The sequence below is a fragment of the Bos javanicus genome, chromosome 24 (assembly GCF_032452875.1).
Source record: "Bos javanicus breed banteng chromosome 24, ARS-OSU_banteng_1.0, whole genome shotgun sequence".
In the NCBI taxonomy this organism is placed as follows: Eukaryota; Metazoa; Chordata; class Mammalia; order Artiodactyla; family Bovidae; genus Bos; species Bos javanicus.
The window spans coordinates 7,270,514-7,287,761 of record NC_083891.1 but is presented as its reverse complement, the minus strand read 5'-3'; the positions used below and the strand labels follow the sequence as shown (position 1 = coordinate 7,287,761).

At 40.8% G+C, this 17,248-nt stretch overlaps 1 protein-coding gene across 3 annotated transcripts in view; it reads right to left on the bottom strand.

Annotated features, from left to right (window-relative positions):
- RTTN (rotatin) overlaps positions 1 to 17,248 on the bottom strand; it is a 121,473-nt gene that overhangs the window by 72,571 nt on the left and 31,654 nt on the right. For all 3 annotated transcript variants that reach the window (XR_009733208.1, XM_061399551.1, XM_061399552.1), the window contains exons 14-24: positions 16,589 to 16,715; positions 14,686 to 14,811; positions 14,065 to 14,181; positions 13,096 to 13,235; positions 9,160 to 9,331; positions 7,467 to 7,566; positions 5,422 to 5,510; positions 4,723 to 4,840; positions 3,043 to 3,139; positions 2,336 to 2,404; positions 29 to 217 (exon numbers count right to left, since the gene is read on the bottom strand). Coding sequence is in view for 2 of the 3 variants with exons in the window: in XM_061399551.1 (XP_061255535.1) it covers positions 29 to 217; positions 2,336 to 2,404; positions 3,043 to 3,139; positions 4,723 to 4,840; positions 5,422 to 5,510; positions 7,467 to 7,566; positions 9,160 to 9,331; positions 13,096 to 13,235; positions 14,065 to 14,181; positions 14,686 to 14,811; positions 16,589 to 16,715 (1,344 nt within the window). In the remaining variant the exon portion in view is untranslated. The remainder of the gene's footprint in view (positions 1 to 28; positions 218 to 2,335; positions 2,405 to 3,042; positions 3,140 to 4,722; positions 4,841 to 5,421; positions 5,511 to 7,466; positions 7,567 to 9,159; positions 9,332 to 13,095; positions 13,236 to 14,064; positions 14,182 to 14,685; positions 14,812 to 16,588; positions 16,716 to 17,248) is intronic.

The window sequence follows — 17,248 nt, the reverse complement described above, 5'->3', positions numbered from 1 at the left end:
AATGCTTTTCTACATGTGTCACACTTACTCCTGGATTTCAGATTCGGAGTTCACTTGCTTCAACACATTGTCACTCCCGTGATACCACGACAGGTTCCAAGCCATCCTCAGCATATCTGATACCGGCTTCAAGGCCAAAGAGTCAGCAGATAACGGCAAAACCACGGAGTAAGGACTCACGGCATGGTGGCCAACTACATGCACTGGTAGATGATACCTGAAGAAAGGGAATAAAAATAATCACAAACTTTTAAATTCTTAAATGCTACTCAAAATGGTGAGCCACAAAGGAGAGTCAGTTCTACACCTCCCACTTTACAATAACACGAAGATCTCTCTCATGGTCCCGATTTGGAGCAGTTGTCATGCTTTATCCTTCTGCCCTCCTCCAAACTTCCCAAGACACTTGATTGAACAATTCCCTGAGAATTTACCACAGTCCTTGTTGTATTAGAGGTGTTTGCAGAGGGAACTGACACCCCCTGAAATCAAGGCCCGTGGCTACAGTGAACGACACACACATGGTGTTCAACTGAAACACCAATGTCTACTGTGTGCTAACAACGCATGTTACCTTTTACTCAGTTACCTGGCATGGCAGTATGATACCCATTTTACACATGATCAAAATGGGACTTACAGAGGGCAAATGAATTGCCTGTGCTCACAGCAGTCAATAAGGGACAGAATCACAGCTTAACTATTTTCGCTTGAGAACACAGTGGCATCATCAATAAACTCAATGACTCTGTGTTACCAAGAGAACCTAGAAATATTTTTAGATCTAAGAAATATTCAATAGCAGCATCTCTTAAAGTTAATTTCACAGTGTTTAGCAGTACAGCAATGTCTAGCATCTCAAATGTTAAAGAAGATTTTGCTAATATTCACATATTTGTAACTAATGTCAGGTAAACACCCTTGAGTAGGATTTCTAAGAGAAACTTTAGTGTGCTTCTTCACTTCAAGCATCTCAATAAAAGAGGCCAAGGTAGGACTCTATATACAAATGAGACTGCATAATTTAAGAAAAGACAAATTTTAAAAATTGGAATTTTCCTTAGGAGTAACCAGGACTCCTCAGAGGAATGGTTAACGCAAGGTCTGAGATAGGGAAATCAAAGGTGAATGATGGATGTGCCTGGTGGGGATCCGAACGTTGTATTAATATATGTGGTGTAGAACGGCAGGGACTGCTACACTGGAGCTGGGAGGTGAATCACTCTGGTGCTTCCAGTGCACCACTCTGGAATACTGTTTAGGAGCACCTACTAAAGCTAAACGTGTAAATACCCTCTGATCCGTATATGTTCAAGAATATTCTTAGCAGTCATTTATTCACAGTAGCCCCAAACAGAAAACAACCCAGTGTCCATCAGTGGTAGAATGTAAACTACACAGCTGTATACTCTCACACAGAAGTGGAAACAAACCCAATAGTGCTTCACGACGTGACGCAGACACATCTCCCCAAGTGGAACGAAAGAAGCCGGAGAGAAGAATATACCTTATAAAGTGCAAGAACAATGTATAATAACAGAAATGAAAGCAGAATTACCTTTGTGGGCCCTGGAAGGTAAGGAAGAAGCATGAACGTGGTTTCCGGCATGCTAGTAATATTTTGTACCTTAATCTGTGTGCTAGATACATGCATGTATTTATCTGGAAAAATTTGTGATTTGTAAACTTTGTGTACACTTCCATAAAAAAAAATTTACTTTTTAAAAAGTCTAAAGAAAGATGAATACCAAATGTAATTCATGACCTGATTGGATCTTGCTTTAAAAAAAAAAATCCATGAAGGATATTTTGGATATAATTAGAGAAACTGGATCAAATTACAGAATTACTTTTGATTTTCTTAAATGTGACCATTCATGATACAGTGGTTATATAAGATAACATCTTAATTTAAGGAGGTATACGTTGGAATAATTGGGAGGGAAGTAAGATTATGTCTGAAACTTATCTTTAAGCTGGTTGGGGAAAAGATCACATAAAAATAGATAAATGTATTGAGAGAGCGGGAGAGAGGGAGGAAGGAAGCAAGACCTACATCTTAACAGTTGCTGACTATAGACTGCAGGGTACGTGAGTGTTCACTGTGCGGTTCTCTCAAGCTTTCTGTAGTCGTGAACAGCATCAAACCAAATATCTGGTGACGGGGGATGCACACCTACTGAGCCCTCAGAAGCCCCCCTTACGAAGGAGATGTGAAAGCGCTACAAGGCATGTGAGGAAAAGCTAGGTGAAACTTTAACAAACCACAGATTCTTATTTCCCTTTCAGTACCAGTATTTTACCTTCGAGAAAATCGAAGGAAGAAATTTTTTACCTTCTAGAAACTGAAACAGGCAGACTGAAGACTGATGGTGAAGATGGTGTGCAGGAAGGACTATCAGACCTATTTCACAGCAGAAACAGAAAAGCAAAGAGACAACTGAGTGGATCGTCGTCATGCTGAACAAACAAGACCCGCTTCCCCTCCTCGACCGACGCTCAGATGCAGAGCTGCACCTGATTCTGTCATTCAGTCCAGTTACAACACGGCGCCCTCCCCAACCTACTTATAAAGAGCAAACAGTGCTTTTCTTTAAGAAGTCCATATAAGAAATGACTCAGACGATGCAAGTGCTATCCTGGCAGGTGGCCTCCATGTCTCCCTCCCAGTAATCCTGCTCAAGATCAGTGTTAATCAGATGGTACCATCCTAAACATCTTCCCCAAGGTTTTTAAAATTAAATATTCAAGAACAAAAAACACAAAATTGAGAGTATATACTTAAAAATGCATTTAGGATAGAATTTACTATAGTAATTATTAAATTTTGTACTTAGTGATGTTCAAAAGTAAAGTTCTGGGTGACTTTTTGAGCCAATGTGCTTTTTAATACTGCTTACTCAAACCAAATATCATACCACATATATCTACCATGGAAAGCATAAGCTTCCTAAGTCAGAAATTTCCATGTATTGCTGCAAGACTGCATCAGAAACCTTAGATATTTCAGAGCAAAATTCATTTAAAACTCTTATAGCTCACCACATATCCATTCTTGATACTTCATCAAATAACAGAAGACAAAACAATGCTCCAACTTCAGTCACAATGGTACAATCTTCATGAAATATCAAGGAAACTGAGAAATAAAAAGAAGCATAACTTTATATTTTCACCTCAAAAAAGAATGAACCTCAAATTTAAAATATCTTAACTCTAAAAGAAGAGATGCCATTCTCAGAGAAATGCAGTGTTAACCCAGACAAACTGACATTACTAAAAGAGTGGCTCTCAAACTTTCAAATCTATGCGAATCTCTGCAGGGCTTGTTAACAGAGGTTCTGGTGTAGTACATTTGGAGGATACAGACACTACTGGTCTAGCACACTGCATGCAGTCAACGAATGTCTGCTGAGTAACGAATTTTCCTTGTTGAGTACCTAGGTAAAAAACTAACTTTGCCCTGAAACTAAATTCATTAATGAGAGATACTATCATTTATTCTCAGACTCAATTAAGTAATGATTGGAAACATCAATGAGACAGAAAAAGTATTAAAAAGGGTACAGATTATGTTAGCTTAGAAAACACCTTTGAATCTAATAGGCACGCATAATTAGTTGACTGCTTGAATAAATCAAAATCATAAAGAAATGGTAAACTGGAATTAAGTTCTGCTGAATGACGTTAATAGGAAGATAATTATTAATGAGGTGAAGGAAAACTACAGATCCATAACTGCTACTCTTCCACATCAATCTATAAAAAAAATTATAAAATTTTACACACTACTCAAAATATATGAAGCCGAACACTCTGAGTCTCTAGAACTTTACCTGGTTAGAAGCTTTATCAATATTATTTAAACTGTGTCCTATTAACTTGGCAAGCAGGAATCATTAGAAGACAAGAAAATGCTAAAATAAAATGACTATATTCTAAGGATATTTTGAACATAAGTATCATTTATCTCTTAATATGCTTAATAACTGACAAGATTAAACATATTAAGACATCCGATCAAGACATTTCTTGTAGAATATTTAAAAGCAGTGGCCTACACTTCTAGGAAAGAAAACAGCATATAATGTTACCAAGCTCTCTACTGAGAACAGTCAGAAAAGGCAAGAAAAATTTAACAAGAGAACAAAATTACATGGAGTTTTCCCATCTAAATATGTTACTCTATTACAACCAAACTGAAAGGGGTTAAAAAAAAAAAAACACACTTTATAAAATGTAATATAATACACTGATGCTCACAGCCATTCAGGATGGTCTAGTTCCCACTCCCCACAGACTGGGTTTATATATATACCCTCTAGGTCAGTTTAAGGATTTAAGCAGTTATCGCAGCAAAGCGTCAGATCTAAAGGCACAAAATAAAACAATAGAGAGGAAACAGATGTTGGAAAGAAGGCAGTGCTGACAGCTGCTTTAGCCCCTCGCTCTGCAGGTGGGAGCTGACCACCCCCGACAGCCACCTCACCGCGTGGGAGGCCGTCAGAGGCTTCAGCCCTCCCAGCTGTGAGGCCTACTCTGAAACAGAATTTTAAGAAAATTGCCACAAAAGTGTTAAATATTTTCCACTGCGATGGGTTCTTTTAGCAGCATACCCACTTTGGTATTCTGTTAGTAAAGTAGAAAGTAAATGTCACCTACAGTTAAAGAATAAACACTTAAAGCTTAAGACTGAGCTCCTTACTATCAGAATTTATGTACCTCTGAAGAGCAGGGTCAGGACAGAAGTCTTCTGGGACAGAGACTCTCGCAGGACGGGGTCGGCACAGAGGACCTTCCTCAGGAGCATGAGGCTCGGCTGAACCAAACACTCCACCACCTGGCCGGCGGGGGAAACACAGTTGTCTATGGTCATCAGTTTTAAGATGAGATAAAATATACTTTGCATATGTGTGTGCGTGCCTGTGTGCTCAGTCATGTCCGACTCTTTGTGACCCCATGGACTGTAGCCCGCCAGGCTCCTCTGTCCATGGGATTCTCCAGGCAAGAATACTGGAGTGGGTTGCCATTTCCTCCTCCAGGGGAATCTTCCCGACCCAGGGATCAAACCTGCATTACAGGCAGATTCTTTCCAGCTGTGCCACCTGGGAAGCTCCAAAATATAACATTATCTTATTCTAAATTCATGCTTTTTCACCAAAATTATGTGAAACTAAAATGCAAACATTAAGAATTGTTTTCCACTCAAAGTAAGTTTTGTATATACTTATGCTTATACATCTAATATAAATTTTAAGGTTACTTTTCCTTTAGGGACCTTACTTCTAAGAAATTAAAAAAAAAAAATGAACAGGTCGTGGGTGTTACTCAAGACTGACACTCCAAGAACTCATCCAAAACCAAGTGAATTCATTTCAAATTTAATTAATAAAAACAGCAGTCTGTAAAAATATGTCTTACCTCACCATCCTGACCCACACATTCACTTAAATACTCAATTATCTTGTCAACTAGGTGCACTTTTTTCACCACAGCATGCATTTTAATATCTGTAGACCAAAAAAAAAAGTTATTAAAAATTAAAGAACACTTTCTATAGTCTTAAAAATACAGAACAGACATCCACAACTTTCAAACTGTTAAAAATAGTTGAAAATTAGAGGATGACAGCTTAAACTTTTTACTTTATACACATCTCAACAATTTGAGAACTTTTAAGTAACAAGAATGTCTTCTATAATGTAAAGAAACTATTTTAAAAAGAATCATTAAATGAACTAGTCAGATTCTGAAAAGTACCAGAATTTTAAGTATACCAACGACTCCTTTAATTTGTACATGGAACATTATTGTAGGTTCTTTCATTGGCATTTCTTCTCTTTTCCAAATCCATCATCTCAAAACGCTTAGATTCTCCACAAGCAAATGTGTAAATATCACTTGCAACATGATTTTTCTATTAACACAAGTTCTTTAATCCCAAACTCTTAATAGCAAATACAAAAGAAAGGGTCTGTAACATACTCTAAATATTTCTAAAGAACATGGACTCTTTTCCAATAAACATATTCGTGCGGATATGTGCGTGCACACACTGGCACGGTCTGAGTGTCTGTGTCCCCACAGAGCTCATCTGTGTGAAAGCCAGTCTCCAAAGTGGAGGTTCCAAGAGGTGGGGCTTCTGGGAGGTCACCAATCACGAGGGTGGAGGCTTCGTGAATGAGATTAGTGTCCTGATAAAAAGAGGAGAGCTTTGTTGCCCCTTCTCCATGTGAGGACACAGGAGGAAGACAGCCAACTATGAACCAAGAAACGCCCTCACCAGACACTGAATGTACAGCACTGTAACCTTGGACTTTCAGCCTCCAGAACTGTGAGAATAAATTTCTGTTGTTTATCAATCACCTAGTCTGTGGTATTCTATTACAGCAGCCCTAAAAGACTAAGATGTACACACACACACAGGCACTAGAGACATCATTAGGACCAAAAACTCTCATTGCTTCTAAGTTAGATATAAGTATTTCACAACTTATAGACACATTTTCTTAATTTGTCCCCCTATATTCTCATTAAGAAAAACATACAAACATAAAGTTGATATTGAATTAGTAGCTGTCACTGTAACTATCTCCAACTGCCACTTTAAAAAGGCAGCTCCACTACCCTCCAATACAGTGCATGCCAAACTAGGAGCTTTCTTTTTGAAATACTAGACAATACCCAAAGAATACTCTCTAAAACCTTTTTTTTAATTTCTTAGTGGAGGCTTTCCACATTTGCTTGAGCCTGATTTTCTGTAGTTTCTACTACTGTTATTAAAACCACAAATATGTTGAAGATGCCTTTCCACGTTACTCTCTCATCCCAATCAGGATGGTAACATTCATCATATCCCACCTTCCAAGTTGAAAAAAATCCTTTTATGTAAATGCAAAGGTACTTCTTTCAAACATTAACAATAAATTACACACATCACATATGGGAAAAAACTAAAAACTAAGAATAACAACACTACAAACAAGTTAAGAGTACATTCTGCTACTTCTTTTTTAAAAATAAACCTTTAAAGAAAATACATAGTCACAGTACATTATTTTTATCTTACCTACCCAAAAAGTACAATTTGATTTATTTCTTTAAGCAAGATGGAACAAACAGAACACCACATACTAGGTAAAGTGAGAAAGGAAGATGCAATTTACTGTTTGAATTATATCAACATATCAAATGACATTCCCTAGGTTAAATAATGATAATCTAGACCAGAGGTCAGCAAACTTTTTCTGTAAAGAACTAGATAGTAAATACATCAGGCTTTGTGGGCCACATATGGCCTTTGTTGCACATTTGTTAAAAATGTAAACATCACCCTTAACTTGAAGGCTGATAAGAGACACAGGCCACAGATCAGAATGGCCTACAAACCAGTTTGCCAACCCCCGGCACCACTGTATGCAGCACCCTGAAATTCCATCCTCAGTAGCACGTTCCTCAGACAGTACCTTGCATAATCACCACTAACTGCTCTGCGGCTGACTTTCTCAAAACAAGATCAATATCATCTGAGACAAAGATTCCATACACCTTTTCAACAGTCTCCAACTGAAAACCAAAAAGAAAAAAAAAATTATTTTTTCATCTACTTCCAATTCTCCAGTAAAATTCTACAGCATTCTATAGTTCATACCATTAAAAGAAAAGCTCAAAAGCCAACTTATTTAAGTAATCGATATATTTATATTTGGAAGAAAGATGTGCTAGGTCAGAGAGGGAGTTAAGATCTAAAACAAAGAGTCATCATGTCAAATAAGCCTCTCCTCTTAATGTACATTTTTGCCAGGAAGTTGTTCACAACCCATTAGCAGCCACTTTTAACAATTTCACAGAAAATGTTCGAGTTGCACAACATCACTCCAGGGGGTAGCCTGCTAGCCTGAGAACAGCAACCCCAGATATGTGAGTCAACCCCAATGTGACTCGGGGTTTCTCTGCTGCTCCCAGGGGCCACCAGCTGAGTTCCCCTGGCCCGCTCCCCTTCCCCTCTCAAGCACCCTGGAGCAGAGAGCTCTCTGGGGCAGGCTGCCCAGCTCTCCGACCAGCCTCTGCCCCGTACCAGCCCCCGGACGTCGCTTCCTGCCAGGAGAGTCTGAGGACGCAAAACACAACAGGACCAGGGGAGAGAAAAGGACTCAGAACACACTCTTCCTTCCTCCCACCCACCGCCATCTGCTGCCCTAACATGCACTCAGAAAAGAGAGCTCTAGAACCCACTCCTTCCCCCACACCACACACAGGGCCAGGAGCGACACCAGGGGCTCAGTACACAGGACGACCCCAACAGGACCTGGTGTATGGTCCATGGAAGGTTCTCCAACCACCTGTCATTGCCATGACATGGCCCCGAACACTCAGGTTAGGAGAACGCTGAACGTGTTTCCCCATTTTAAAAAATCCACTGTATTAAGTGTGGCTCTACAGCACTGCCACAGGCCTCAAGGGCTGGTCTAAACTTGAATAAAAACAGCCAGACTGCACACTTTGAGCCACAGGAGAAGCTATGAAACCTGGGAATGAACCAATGGAGATAACCAACACGAGCTGTTACTGATCCCACAGGTCCGCCATGATTCGGGTGCAGCCCTGGGCAGACAGGAGATGAAGGCTAAACCTCTGAAGAGAGGGGAAAAGCCAAAGATTCAGAATAAGAGATTAACAAAAATACCTCAGAACCACTGTAACATTTAAGAGAAACTGCCTTTGCCTTCTATATTCTTTTCTTGTGATGAAAAGGCTGAAAAATTTTATCATAGGAATATTTTCTTTTTTGAATATTTCCAAGAGAAGAGAAAGAATAGTTTTTATGTCAGTGACATTTGTTTTTAAGAGTCATCACAGAATTTCTTTCCTTGAGATTAGCCTTACGCTGTGTTTAAGATTCTATTCAAAGGAATTTGCCTTTCCAGAGTATATTCTCAATGAAAAGGGACATGATGCCTGGCATACAGTGGGCAGTCAAGAAATATCTGTTCAATAAACAAATGTATCCAGAAGCCAGAAAAAGCCAGGATACAACTTCAACTTCACACGTGAAGCTACCACTTCTCTCCCTATCTGATGTATAATGGAATAAAGAATGTAACACACAATAGATCACACAGTTATAAACAAATGAATAAACTTGAAAGTTAGAGGCACCTTAATCATCAGTTCTCTTCGGTCATCCAATTTGAGTTCAATAGGTTTTTTCACAATAAATAAATTAGTAACTCTGGAGAGAACTCTGGCATCTACTGAAGGGCGCTTGGTGTCAGACCCCTCTTCCCTTGTGAGGTGAGATGCTAAGAGCTTTAATGCCAGCACCCGGACCCTGCAGAAACAAAGTCTTTAAGTCAATATTTTGTAACATAAACTGAATATAAACGGCTAAAAAAAAAAAGTATAGAAATTAGAAAGGTCCATAATCACAAAGAATTATTACAAATCAACACAAGTATCAGCTATGCTTATGCTTCCTTTGTGGCTTAGATGGTAAAGAATCTGTTTGCAGTCCTGGAGACACAGGTTTGATCCCTGGGTTGGGACGATCCCCTGGAGAAGGAAATGGATACTCACTCTGGTACTCTTGCCTGGAGAATTCCATTGACAAAGGAGCCTGGCAGGCTACAGTCCATGGGGTCACAAAGAGCAGACATGACTGAGTGACCAACACTTTCACTTTTTCATTTTCTACTATACTGAAATTATGAATGACATTTCACTTTTTCTATTAAAGTACTCACTGTATATCTACAATTATTCCTGCATTTTACATTTATAAATAGACAGAAGAAATAAAGAATAACTGATAATTACAAGAGAAGATGCAGACTCACTGTGACTGCAAACTTCACAGTCAATACTGCCTCAACTCCAAATTAAAAATTAAAAATCCTGACTCCAGCCTCCATGTTAAGTGATCTATCTCAATCATGAAAACTATCACAGACGCAAGAACACAGTCCAGACAACAGGTCGAACCTCCAGGAGAGTAATCATGTTAATAGCTAAAGTGAGATACTCGGAGTGAAATAGATCCCCTCAAATATGAAAATGCAAATACTTCTAGCTCCCATCAAAACTCTATTTTATCTGGACTTGATTAGCTTTAAAGCCAGTTGAGTGCAAAGGCAGAAGATTTCAAGAAAAGGCTGGCTGCTGCACACTATTAGTTGAGTTCAGTTCAGTCGCTCAGTTGTGTCCGACTCTTTGCGACCCCATGAACCACAGCATGCCAGGCCTCCCTGTCCATCACCAACTGAAATGCAAAACTAGAATCATCAAGTTGACAAGCAACAATGAGCTGGAGGATACTGAGACAGGTTCTCGAACTACATGGACACCGGGACATTCTAAGAGGTAATCCGAGTTCCAGGTTTCAGGTTGCACATGGACGACTACAGTTAAAACCTGCACACCCGCGCAGGCCTCCCTACAACAGCAAGCCTGTTTTCCGTCACCCTGAAGTCCCTGTCACTGATCTCGCTTTGTTACAATTAGTAATGAAGTATGACTGATACAATCTCTCTTCTGTTACATGCCCAGTTCCAGACAGGCCGTGTCATGTCTGTGTTGTGTGCTGCCAGGTTACAGCCGACCACGGTCCCCAGTTCAGTTCAGTTCAGTCGCTCAGTCGTTTCCGACTCTCTTTGCGACCCCATGAATCGCAGCACGCCAGGCCTCCCTGTCCATCACCAACTCCAGGAGTTCACTCAGACTCACGTCCATCGAGTCAGTGATGCCATCAAGTCATCTCATCCTCTGTCGTCCCCTTCTCCTCCTGCCCCCAATCCCTCCCAGCATCAGAGTCTTTTCAACTCTTTGCATGAGGTGGCCAAAGTACTGGAGTTTCAGCTTTAGCATCATTCCTTCCAAAGAAATCCCAGGGCTGATCTCCTTCAGAATGGACTGGTTGGATTTCCTTGCAGTCCAAGGGACTCTCAAGAGTCTTCTCTGACACCACAATTCAAAAGCATCAATTCTTCAGTGCTCAGCTTTCTTCACAGTCCAACTCTCACATTCATACATGACCACAGGAAAAACCATAGCCTTGACTAGATGGACCTTTGTTGGCAAAGTAATGTCTCTGCTTTTCAATATGCTATCTAGGTTGGTCATAACTTTTCTTCCAAGGAGTAAGTGTCTTTTATTTTTTTTTAATTTTATTTTATTTAACTTTACAATATTGTATTGGTTTTGCCATATATCAAAATGAATCTGCCACAGGTATACATGTGTCTTTTAATTTCATGGCTGCAATCACCATCTGCAGTGATTTTGGAGCCCAAAAAAATAAAGTCTGACGTTGTTTCCCAAGTGCTTCCCAAATCAACAGAAAGCAGGAATTTACTGTATTATGAGCAGGTACCATCTTTGAAGGGCAAATATTTGCTCCAGATGGTGTGGGAAGTCAGGCAAAGCTCCCTTTCCCCTCTGCCGTGTCACCCACATGACACTCTTCTTTTGGGCCCATGCTCTGCATTAGTGTCTGGGGTCACTGGTGCAGGGGCAGCCACCACCCCCAGGGAAAAGGCTAGCGGGGAACACGGCAAGCATGGATTTAGGCATCTCTTCCTCTGGAGATAAACTTCACATTTTCTTAGGTTTAGCAAGAGCACCAGAATCCGATTATTTCCCTACACTTGTTTCTTTCAATGAATATATTTTGAGCATATTTATCCCCAAGGTGGTCAATGAAGGTCTGAGGATGTAAAGATTAGCCAGTGGACAGCGTTCCTGCCGAATGGAGTTTATGGTCTGATGAGATGAGAGAGGATTAGTCAAATAATGAAAACAATTACACACTGATTTACACTGCTTTAAGCTGTGTGTAACTGAGAATTACCTTACCCAAACCCTTGGCTCCTGGGAGGGGATCTCTAAGCCCCTAGAACGTCCTGCCTGAGAACAGTGTTTCTGTTTACCTGGAGACTTTGGGCCAGGAAAGGCAATCCGGAAACAAACATCTGTTTTGCTAAATCACCAAATTTGAGGAAGGGAGCACTAAATGAGCACAGTAGTAATAAAGACACTGACTAGGGAGCACTTGCAGAAGCCCAATCCCGAGGAGCACACGCACACTAACCCCATCTGCCCCACCGGCTCCAGCATCACCCACAGGTTCCTCTCTGCACAATACACATGCTCTTACAATGTCCCTATTTTCCTCCTTCCATTCTCTTATCATTTTACTTTATTTCATCTACTTCCTTATTTTGTCGTCTGACTGCCTGTTTACAAAGAAGCCACTGTATCATCCTAACTAGGTAAGGGGAAAACAAAATTACCCATCGTCAAGAGAACGTCTGTCTGTGTCCCCCAGCCTTTCCAGCTGGTCCTTTCTCGTCATCACTGCTGATCCATCTGGACGTTTAAGTGCTTTTTCTCTTCTTGGTGAGAGAAAATCTAACCCCTGCTACACCAAGAGAGTCATAGTAGATTCATGCTGCACCGACCAAGAGGGAAGACAGACAATCCTTCTCTCCTCCTCTTTTAGTTAAAAGGACACACGAATGGTGGAGGAAAGGGCACTTCTTCAGTTTGCCTAGTAAGAGGACAAGCTAAACAAGATGAAAATACATCCACACATTGGTAAGCTCCAGGAGCTGGTGATGGACAGGGAAGCCTGGCATGACGCAGCCCATGGGGTTGCAGAGTCAGACACATCTGAGCGGCTGAACAGCAACAACAGACCCTGATATGTGAGGCAACTGGTCCACCACACTTTCATGAAAAACTTTAGTTTTCAGAAAAAATATTTCATTGGAGAAGTTTCACTCCAGGAGGCTAACAATTTCTAAAGAGAGAAGACAGTGCAAAGACTCTACGGTTCCTGCCATCTGCTTCTGTGCCCGGCTCTACCCGTCCTGCAGCAGCGCTGTGACCAGCAGTGAGCGCAGTGGGGCCACAACACGGGCGGGCCTGGCGGCGAGGCTGGAGGAGGATGGGGCACCAAGGAAAGCGTCCACAAGACCACTCACGGGGCCCTCTGATAAAAGAAGCACTCTCGCTGACCTTCTATGGTTCCACACGGATTCACTCATTTCCCAGAACGCTCCCATGGCCTCGCACACTCAGAGGACCTGCTCTACTTACGAGGGCTTCTTCACCAGCAGGAGCCGCAGCATGGACTTCAGCCGGGTGGCAGAGGGGAGCACCCCTTCATCGGTCTCTGGACTCTCTCTGCTGAGGTGGAGGATGCAGTTCCCCAGAGGGTCTTCAGTGTCGGCATAGCCCTAACAGATTTCATCAAGAGGCAAGTTATGATTTGACTATATACATAACATGCTGCTTGATTCTTTACCTTGAGAGAATAAGAAACTCTGCTGACCTGTCAGGCAACTCACAAATTTCTTTCAATTCAGTTGAATAAGGACTTTTCTTAAAATAACCGACATGAAGTAAGAAGCCTGCATTCAACTGTATTTAAAAAATAATACTGGAGAACTTCAGCAAAATGTGCAAACCCTCCTGACACGTGCTAATTTTTCTCCAGGAGTCGAGCTGTGGGGCTGCCCTGGATGGGGCCCCTGCAGATCTTCAGAGCTGCCCCCTGCACCCCCCACCCCGCACACACAGCGGGAGCGCCTGCAGGAAGACGGGAGCAGTCTTGCGCTGGCCAGAGGTCCCAGCTCTGTCTTCTGAAGGACCACTCCCATGAGGGTGGGCCTTTCCCATCTTCCCCACCTTCCCATCCAAGGGAGGGGGGCCCTGCATGCCCCTCACTCCTTTACCTGAGCCCAGAAGGGCTGCTTACAAAGCTGGCTCTCTGAGAGCTCAGTAATCAACCTATCACGCTAATCCATACATAAACAGGTAGAATCCACGAAGCCAGTTTCATTCTATCAAGTCTGCTTGAAAAGCATGGCTAGCTTTGCCTATAAGCCTTTACATGAGGCTGAGCTCTATTTTTCACAGTCGGTGCTGAAGGCCAGTGCCTCACTTCTTAACCTCACACCCAGACACACAGCACCCCAGCATCTCTTGTCTCCCCGACGGCACGCGTTTCAATCAGTCACGCTCACCGACCAGAAACGGTGGCCCAGGTGGGTGAGCACAGTGTACCTGCAGCACGGGGATGACGGGGCACAGGGACTCGATGAACTTGTTCCAGGTCGGCGCCGACACCCTCAGTCGGCCCTGCAGCAGGTGCACCAGGATGGCCTTGGCTGCAGCGCTCACCTGCCCAACAACACGGACAGCAGTCCAGTGAGGTGGCCGCCAAGTCATCTTACGTACCTGGGACGCTCCATGCGCAGTCTGGAAAGCTGCTACAGTCAGCAGCTCTTCCTTCACAGTTCCTGTTTCCACAGCATCATCTTACATTCTGTTCTCAACCAGTTTTTCCCCCTTTAATGGTTTCTCTTCTTATCTTTAAAGTACACTTTTCCATTGAATAAAAATGTTTTTTATGGAAATACTCTTACTATAACTACTGCATCATTCCTATACCTTACATGAAAAACTTAGTTTGATCTGAGTTCTCTGAGAACAAGGATGTCCTATATTTTGAGCCTCATTTTTAACATTTTTTTAACAACAATTTAACTGAACCCACACATTAAAGACAAGTTTCTTTTTACTTTCTCATCCTACTGTCTTGTTACATTAGAATATTACCTTGATTTAGCTGAATATCTACGAAATTACTCTCTTGTATTGACACTTCCTCTTAACATGCCATACCTCATTTTTGGGGTCTTGAATGCCAAATGCAGAGATTTCATACAGAACTTTTGGGTGAAGTAGAAAATGAATTCCATTACAAAGGGAGGACACAGGTTTACTGATATTATGGATGCCTAAACATTCCTGCAAAATAATACAAAAGTTTTTAAAAATCAGTGACACTGATTTTTCCAAAGGATTCCTCTTTCTTCTCTTTATAATTCAAATCCAATTTTAGTACTTAAGTCACTAAAACTTTTCTTTTAACTGGTAGGAGATAAAGATTCTCTTGAGAAGTTTTGAGTTTGCATGACACACCTATCACAAAGTTATACTGCAATGAAACTGAAGAACAGCAGAGATAAGGAAAAGATCTTAAAAGCTGGTAGAGAGAAAAAAAATACAAAGAAATTATAATTTAACTGACAACAGACTTCTCAAAAATGATAGAAGCCTAACAAGAGCAAACGAGTATTGGAAAAGTGCTAAGAAAAAATAGCAGTCAATCTACAATTCTATACTCAGCTAATCAATCATTCAGGAGTAAGATAAAATCAAGACATTTTCAAACATGCACTATCAGTTACAGACGGTTATTGAAAATACTGAAAAATTTAATTTCAGTAAAAAGTAGACCAAACCTAAATACTTAACTATAAATAGAAGAAAATACATTCAAAGTAAAGAGCAGTTAAGATGAATGAACGAGGTAGATTAAATGAAAAGAACAGGCCATAAAAACGTGTACAGCATGAAATTATTTACTTTAAAAAGGCAGAAACAATAATATATATGATTTATAGAGACATGTATGTAAAACACACAGATGGGAAGGATAAACACCAACTTTTAAGAATGGTTATATTGGTGGCAAAAGGAAAGAAGCCTCAGTTGTAACTAATATTTTTATTTCCCTGAAAAAAAATGATAAGTAAAAATGGCAAAAAGTATACATTATACCTAGATAGTACTTACAGAAGTATTGAATACAAGAGGACATTTTCAAGAGTACATGGGAACATAGGTATTTTTCTATATTGTCCTTTGTACAGTGTTCTTTTCAATATCAAAATAGTTAATATTTATGTACTGGTGCTGCTGCTGCTGCTGCTAAGTCGCTTCAGTCGTGTCTGACTCTGTGCGACCCCATAGACGGCAGCCCACCAGGCTCCCCCGTCACTGGGATTCTCCAGGCAAGAACACTACTCTATCCTAAAATATTTTATAATTTAAAAATATAGGAAATATTTGTTTCAAAAGAAAAGAAAAATATTACTAAGAAAACAGATCTGAAACTATAAAATTTAAGCTGTAATAACCTAAAACTTTTCCTGTGCATAGAAATCACTTTGAATACTTGATAGAAGTCAACTTTCCCTTATAATTTTTCCATCATTAAATAACACAACATAAATGTAATTCTTAATAAAACTTCTAATAAAGCAATTCAGATGCTAGACTTACCAAGTTTGCAGTTACAGAATTTAATAGTATAAAGTTTTTAGAGTTGACTAACAATTTTGGGGGGCTTCCCAGGAGGGCGCTAGTGGTAAAGAACCTGCCTGCCAATGCAGGAGACTTAAGAGACACGGGTTCAATCCTTGGGTCAAGAAGATCTCCTGGAGGGCACAGTAATCCACTCCAGTATTCTTGCCTGGAGAATCCCAAGGACAGAGGAGCCTGGCGGGCTATGGTCCATAGGGTCGCAAAGAGTCAGACACGACTGAAATGACAGTGCACACGCACACGCGCGCACACACACACACACACACACACACACAGCATGCATGCAATAATATAAATTTCTTAGAGTTGACTAATAATTACCATCTATTTTTATGGTAATAATTCTTAGTTTTAGTGTTATAACAAAAGAATACACTGTTAATGCTCCCCTCCCCACAAAAACCAAACAACCTACCTTAACAATTTCCAGACAGCAGTGGTAAGTTTCAACTTTCACTTGTAGCAAAGGGTGAGACAACATCCGCAGAAACACCTTCTGACTTTCTCCTTGTAGTAAAGGACTGGCCTGCACGGATTTCCAGCTGGTAGGAAGGTAAACATCCAAGACATCTAAGGCAAGTAAATTACTAAACATGACATTGAAAAGCACAGTGAACAGGATTTCTTCCCACTCCAATTCCTCCACCTGGGGTCTTCTTTAACCAACCTAGAATTAATATGTAGCCAAGACTACTTGTTTTAAGTAAACTTAAAACAAAGTTGGGCTTCCCAGGTGGCTCAGTGGTAAAAGAATCCACCTACCAATGCAGAAGACATGGGAGATAAGAGTTCGATCCCTGGGTTGGGAAGATTCCCTGGAGAAGGAAATGGCAACCCACTCTAGTATTCTTGCCTGGGAAATCCCATGCTTAGAGGAGCCTGATGGGCTACAGTGCATGCAGGTAGCAAAGAGTCAGACACGATTGAAGTAACAGCACATGACTTGCTTTAAGAAAGAGAATATTCTCTCTTAAAGAGTACAAAAAAAAGTCTTTAGAAAATTATATTTAGAATGTAAAATGGTACAGCCATTATGGAAAACAGTACGGAAGTTCCTCAAAAAACTAAAACTAGA